Source organism: Ornithodoros turicata, chromosome 7 (genome assembly GCF_037126465.1).
Source record: "Ornithodoros turicata isolate Travis chromosome 7, ASM3712646v1, whole genome shotgun sequence".
Taxonomy (NCBI): Eukaryota; Metazoa; Arthropoda; class Arachnida; order Ixodida; family Argasidae; genus Ornithodoros; species Ornithodoros turicata.
In genome coordinates, this window is record NC_088207.1 from 13,778,736 (window position 1) to 13,786,037 (window position 7,302).

The 7,302-nt window shown below is 48.5% G+C and overlaps 1 protein-coding gene across 1 annotated transcript; it reads right to left on the minus strand.

Moving 5' to 3' along the window:
• Window positions 1-5,124: 5,124 nt before the first annotated feature.
• Window positions 5,125-5,568, minus strand: LOC135400475 (uncharacterized). The gene has a single exon (XM_064632305.1). It carries the CDS (start codon window positions 5,566-5,568, stop codon window positions 5,125-5,127), a length of 444 nt encoding a protein of 147 aa, XP_064488375.1.
• Between the last annotated feature and the right edge of the window lie 1,734 nt (window positions 5,569-7,302).

A 7,302-nucleotide genomic window follows, 5' to 3' on the forward strand; every position in this document is an offset into this window, starting at 1 on the left:
AATACACATCTTCATTTTACGTACTGTAGATGTTGCTTACTGCAATGGCATGGCTGCATTCTGAACAACACTCGGAATTGTACAGTATATATCTTTTGATTTAGTGCGTAAACTTCAGTTTTCTTTCATCCTTATTTTTATTTCTTGCGTAAATGGTCTCCTAACAGCTGCATGCCACAACGTAATTCTCACAAGGAGAGCAATCACTATCTAACCACTGTATAAATTATACTAAAGACACTAACCTCGTCACGTCCAGATGCAACAGTCTTGGAAGATAGATTCAAGGAAATCACTGCGGACTGCTGTAGGCGGAGGTTCTTTGTATTCAAACTGAGGGGTCCGTCTCATAGACTGCATTCTTCAAATACGATTGGTAAAATCAGCTGCTAACCATACCTGCCGCTGCGGTTGAACGCGCAGTATCGTACGGAACTGAATGCCCGCTGAGAAATCTCGCTTTGACGAAATCAACCGAGGCATGTCAAATGAAGTCTGTGTACCTCGATATATTGTTCGTTGTTCCAAAAGATATAAATAGAGAACTTGGAAATACACACACTACACTAACGCTGTGAAACAGCGCGCTGGATCACGAAAGTCATCGTAGCTCGTAGCCTCGTAGCTAGTTCCACGGAAGTCGCTAATTGGATTATCGCTGTTATAAAACAGGTCGCAGATTTCGAAGTATATACATACTTTTTATTTCCAGACATTGTGACAACAGTATATCGGTGTAAAAATGTTGGTTCTTGCTGAAAGTTGCTGTTGTAGTGCTCGATCACGTGACGGCATTCTGCGCGCTGATTGCATGGGCGATTGACGTCACCCCAGTGGGATGGCCAGATGCGTTGTCTATATATGGGTACGTTTTCTTGGTTTGACGCTAGGTGTGCCAGCGTCGGCGTGAACCGCGATGTTCAAAATTCGAGTTTACGAAAACTACGAGGTGTTGAAACATGCATTTTCGTATGTGAAGTTGCTTTTGTGTATTCTATCGGTAGCCACTGCGGAAAAGTCTCTCCAGCTTCTTGTCAGAGACCCTTTAACGCTCAACTATCCCACGCAACCAGCAGTCGTCCGTGGACAGCCGACAAGGGTGCGGGAATCAGCAGCCTAGTCTGAAATTCCATCGAACGACTTCGGGACGCGTTAATTGGGATGCTCCAATGGGCTGCGTCGTAGTTCCATCTTGTTCTACGGCACCGGCATTTTGTCAGCACAAAACATTGTCAAACAGAGTCTGCAAACCCCACATATAGGCTGCTTGAAAGGCGTTCCCAGATGCTGTAATTGGGGAACCGAAAATGAAGATGCCGCAAGTGGGAAACCAACACATTGCAGAAATAGAGACAAAACACGAAAACATTCCCTGTGTCAGAAGCGGATTAAAGGTTCAACCAGATCATACGTACGTAGCAGTTAGCCCTGATGGATTATTTACACATGACTGCCACGAAATCGGAGTGGGCAAATCAAGTGTCTTTCTTTGTATACTGGAGTGATTGATTGATTGAGATATAAAAAATACTGGATTTGTGTCCAGTCTTCCTTCATACCAATTGTGGAGGTGCCATTCCGTTTCCTTTGACAAATACTTCAGCTCATAAACAGGGTATGCCCGATATGTAAAAAGTCAGACATGTCCAGTAGCAGTCAAATCTGGAGCAAAATTACACCAAACAGCGAGGAGTTGTCAAGGCGAGATCTGTACACCAGCCAGTTTTGGTTTTCGCTGCCTCGCTGATCATGCTGAGAGAATCGGAGTGACATCGACAGCATCGGCCAAGATGGCGGAACGCATGGTGTGGCTGGCGGGACCTCGTTTTTCGTTGGAATGTGCTATATTTTCCTTCTGGTTTCTTTCGAGTTGGAATACTGTGTGTGTTGCAACTGTTACAGATGAAATGAGTTATGCTGTGGTCACATATACTGGACGTCTCTAACTTACTTGTGTCGAACGTTAGTGTAGTTGCTTCTTTTGCCTCTGAAATGTTTTCGGAGCGCAAGTGTGTCGTCTTCCTGTATTTGTGTTATCTTATTGTCATGCGTGTTCCCGTACTTACCTAGTGTGATTCCGTGCTGTTTTCGTTCATATGAGTGCATATATGATATGTGCACGATGGATTGTATACCAATGTTGCGTTTCAAGCTCGGCAAGGACGTCGCGACTTGTCAGCACGGTACTACTTGCTTAGGCATGCAGTCTTCCGCGATGGAACTTAAATATGGTGTGCTGAGATTTAGACGTATACGTGAATCACCCGTCAGATGTACAGAATTAATCCGTCCACCGACTATGGTGGCATAGCTTACGATGATAGTTGTCCCGTGACGTAAAACAACGAATAATGGAATTATCAAATTGTATTGTATTCTCCGTACATATACTGTGGCTAGGAAACAAAGTCACCGATGCTTGCTCACGTAGCAGTGCTGCTCACAAAGGGTCAACATTATATGGGCCTTGTTTGTGCAGGGATATTGCTAGTTTGTGTTGTCCACTACAACGGGTGATCAGTGATTTCTCGCTTGGATTATGTGCTTCATTTGTTGCTTTGGGGAATTTGAATATGAAGTGACTCTCGAGCACCACCAGATGATATCAGATCTAATCGGCCATAGATCGCGTATCTAGCATGCTGTCCATGGCTGGACCACCTCAGAAAAATCCTGGATCCACCCCTAACTGTTCCTTTTACGAGGCTAAATAGCAGATCGCCTCTTGCATGTTGAAACGGACCACTGTTCATGGCCACCACAAAAGAAATGGAGGTGTACGTAGGTGCTTGTCCTGTTCAACACCTGCTCCAGCACCACCTCTCAATTAAACAAGGACAATCGTTGTATATTTGCATGAAAGTGTAAAAAAGTATGCTTTGGTGGCATGCTCTCTGCGGAGTTTAAAAAATATGTGTTCTAGTTTATGTCTCGGGCATCATTTCTGCATGTTCCACATACATTCGTTGACTCACAGAATTTTAGGTTGTTTATCGCGCTAGACAGTGTAATCCCACCTAATGCGTCGTGCTCATTGTTGTGTTTTGTGTTTCAGAGGATGCCCGCCAACAAAGTGTCAAACAACTGCTCGGTGAATGTCCTGTTACGAATGAGGTTCTACTTCGAGTGGTGCCGGGTGACAAGTAACTAGCGGAGCGGGGGAGAGGGTTGTCAGACTCTCGAGCGCCACCAGATGATATCGGATGCTGCAAGGACTAGAGAAGGCACTGACTAGCTGCAGAGGAAGGCATGGTGACGATGTAGAACTAGCGGGACAGAACAAGAGTCCGTGCTGAGCGGCTGCCAGGAATCCACTGGGGCGCGCTCATTTATTCTTCGTCCTTCCTTTCTAGCCTTGCCACCAAGGGCGCTACAAGGCTTCCCCCCCCCCCCCAGACCGTACTTAAAAGGAACGGTCGACGTATCTACAGCCCAAGTGACACGTTTGGTTGGTGTGCCCTCATGTGGAGAGGAGCTGTCGAGTGTAAGAGAAGTGGACGACGGGAGGCAGGATGCTATGTAGGCGGGCTTGACTCGATCGAGGGCGACGGTGTCCGACTTGCCGTTGATCTCGATACGCACAGTCTTGGGTGTCCGGGATAGGACGGTATAGGGACCGGAGTAAGACGGCCGTCAGCGAGGGCTTCGCACGGTCGTTTCTGACGAAAACATGCGTCGCCGTGCTTAGGTCCTGGCTAACGAAGACTGTGCGACGTGTGGGCATGCGAGGTGGGACGGGAGTGACGTGTCGGAATAACTCCTTTAGGTCCCGAACGTAGTCACTGGGGGACGGGTGCGGTTGATCGGCGCTTGGGGTGAGGAAGTCTCCAGGAAGGCGTAGAGGGGAACCATAGACGAGCTCGGCTGGTGCGCACCGGAGGTCCTGCTTGTCAGCGACGCGAATGCCGAGCAACGCAAAAGGAAGATGTTGGGCCCAGCGTAATCGGGAGGGTTGCGCAGTGAGGGCTACTTTCAACTGGCGGTGCATGCGCTCAACCAAACCATTCGCCGCTGGCTGGTAGGCGGTTGTCTGGATATGGTGCGCTCCGAGGAGGCTGGTGAGGGCTGAGAAGAGGGCACAACGGAACTGTGGACCCCGGTCCGTTGTGACAGTGGATGGACAGCCGAACCGTGCTACCCATGTGGTCACGAAGGCTTCGGCGACGGTTTGGGCTGAGATATCTGCTAGGGAAACAGCCTCGGGCCACCTTGTATACCGATCCACACAAGTCAGGATGTACTTGTAACCGTGGGATGTGGGTAGTGGGCCGACTATATCGACATGGACGTGGTCGAATCGGGCTCGCGGCGGAAGGTAGGTGTGCAGCTGGGTTTTTGTGTGTCGCCCAACTTTCGAGCGCTGGCAGGAGACGCAAGTTATCACCCATCGCTGTACGTCTTTATGGATGCCTGGCCAAACGTATCGTGCCGTGAGAAGGTTCTGAGAAGCGCGGACACCAGGGTGGGCCAGATTGTGGGCAGCGTCGAAGATCTTCCTGCGGAGTGCGACAGGAATAAATGGACGGTTTGTGCCTGTGGTTGTGTCACAAAGCACAGACATTGTCGTCGACGGTATGGGGACAAGACGAAGAGTAAGCGATGTCTGAGCGGCAGCTTGGAGCTCGCGGACCTCGAAATCATCCAGTTGGGCTGCGGCGATGTCCTCAAGGCTTATCGGGCAAGGTGCGGAGATGTTATCGATTCTAGATAAAGCATCCGCGCCGCTGTTATCGACACCATGGACATGTCGGATATCGGTTGTGAACTCCGAAATGTAGGCGAGGTGCCGAGTTTCTCGTGGCAGATAGCCATTTCGGTTGTTCCGGAACACAAATGCAAGGGGCTTGTGGTCCGTTAAGATGTGAAAGGTCCGGCCTTCGAGGAAGTGGTGGACTGCTGCATATATTGCGAGAAGCTCCCGGCCGAAAACGCTGTATCTGGTCTGGGCATTGTTAAGCCGTTGGGAGAAGTACGCCACTGGGTGCCATATGTCGGATGTACACTGCTGTAGCACAGCGCCGACAGCGGATCCTGAAGAGCAGCAGAGGTCAGCGAGGTCGGCCAAACGGTCTAAGGCAACATCGTCGTTCCCAGCCAAGATGAGTCGTGCGGACCGACTCATCCTCAACCGACATCTTGCGGAAGTCGGTTGAGGAAGCGCTCGCGGAGGATCGCGGAGTGGTCGTCTGACCGATCTCCCAGGAGCTGTCTCATCCGATGCAGGAGCTGCGACGGACGCCGGTCACCACGCTCCTCAGTCGTAAGGAGCTGCTGTATCCTCGCTCGCTCCGAAACCGTCGTGCGCGAGACAATGGCAGATTTCAACGTATCATACGCGTTGTCAGGCCGTATCGACGAAAGAACGTCATCAATGTCGTCGATGAGCTCCAGGGGGATAAGCGGCTGCACTTCACAGTACTTCGTCATCTGGTTCTGGATGCGGCGGGCCTGGAAGAGTGCTTTGACTTGTCGAAACCAGGTCTTTGGATTCTTGATCCAAAACGACGGGAGTCGTAGTCGTGGAAATTGTCGGAGCTGGAGTGGACGATGTCGTGCCGGAACCTCCATCGTGAGGGCTAACTCCGTCTCCGTGAGCTTTCTGGGGGATCTGAGGTTCGCTCATGAGGTGCGCTGAGTTCGGGTCACCAAATTTGTAGAACTAGCGTGACAGAACAAGAGTCCGTGCTGAGCGGCTGCCAGGAATCAACTGGGGGGCGCTCATTTATTCTTCGTCCTTCCTTTCTAGCCTTGCCGCCAAGGGCGCTACAACTACTCACAACGCACACTATCCCAGTTACGTCGGATGCCTCTCACCACAGCACCTCTCAATTAAAGAAGGACAATCGTATCTCTGCATGAAAGTGTAAAAAATGTATGCTTTGGTGGCATGCTGTCTGCAGAGTGTTACGAAATATGTGTTCTAGTTTATGTTACGGGCGTCATTTCTGCATGTTCCACATACATTCGTTGACTCACAGAATTCCAGGTTGTGTATCACCGATAGACAATGTAACCCCATCTAGTGCGTCGTGCTCATTGTTGTGTTTTGTGTTTCAGAGGATGCCCGCCAACAAAGCGTCAAACAACTGATCGGTGAATGTCCTGTTATGAATGAAGTTCTACTTCGAGTTGCGAATATGCCCATGTTGACAAGCATGAGCGCAGCAGGCTTCATTTGTTGTCGTTTCTCATTATGCTCCGTATTTATTAATGGTGCATTCTTAAAAATGATATTCACCACATAGCACGCTCATAGCCAACCATCATCCCGAATGAGAACGTTCTCGCCCCTGATTTGTTGAAAACGGAAGGCGGAGCCTATTTCGTTCATTATGCACGGCACAGAATAGGCTCCACCTCCCGTTTTCAACAAATCAGGGGCGAGAACGTTGTCATTCGGGATGATGGTTGACTACACTCTTAAAAATGAACTTCACCGCATAGCACGCTCCTAGCCAACTATAACCTCGAATGATATCGTTTTCTGCCCTGATTTGTTGGAAACGGGAGGCGTACGCCTTTTTGTGACACTTATGCTGTTCATAATTGTCACAAAAAAGTCGTACACCTCCCATTTTCCACAAATCAGGGCAGATAACGATATCATTCGAGGTTATGGTTGGCTAGGAGTGAGCTATGCGGTGAAGTTCATTTTTAAGAGTGTGTGCCTTCATAGTGCCGGGTATCTGGGTTGAATATCGTATCATGTCCGGGAGAAATCGGGAGGATGTCGGCTGCTATCTTCTCAGTGTTTATGTTCAAGGCATTTTTACTTGTTTGTTCCTTATTCGATCACCTAATGCTTTCATTTTCTTCTCCTTATGCAAGGGTACTTGTACCATCGAATTTACGGATATATTCGTCCAAAGACTGCTAATGAACGTGTTGTACTTCATTGCATTTAATTTCATTTTTCATGTACTCCCTGGACTTCTCAAGTTTTCGAGAATCCTGCGAATGACGGCACTACAATTCCAACTAGAAGAATCAAGTGGCTTTTTCCGCTGTATTTTATCCCTGACTGGAAACATGACTACCCCTATAATGATATTCAGTGACTGTGATATCTTGATAGCATAGACATTTGAGTGGAATAATTACTGCTTTCAGCTGTCACATCTGGTCAGCAGAGGTCACATTTCACCTTTATGGAGTAACTTATTTTAGCTAAGTTTCTGCGTGTTTTTGCCTCCTCGTATAGTTTGTATACTGTGTGTCTGAACTCTCAGCAAGCAAATGATTGCAGAAGGTTAAAACGCTCGATTTTGTATACTTAGATAGGTTTCAGACGAATCATTAACA

Bases quoted from the DNA above. Each gene is read 5' to 3' on its own strand.
- LOC135400475 (XM_064632305.1), bottom strand. From the start codon at position 5,568: ATGGAGGTTCCGGCACGACATCGTCCACTCCAGCTCCGACAATTTCCA.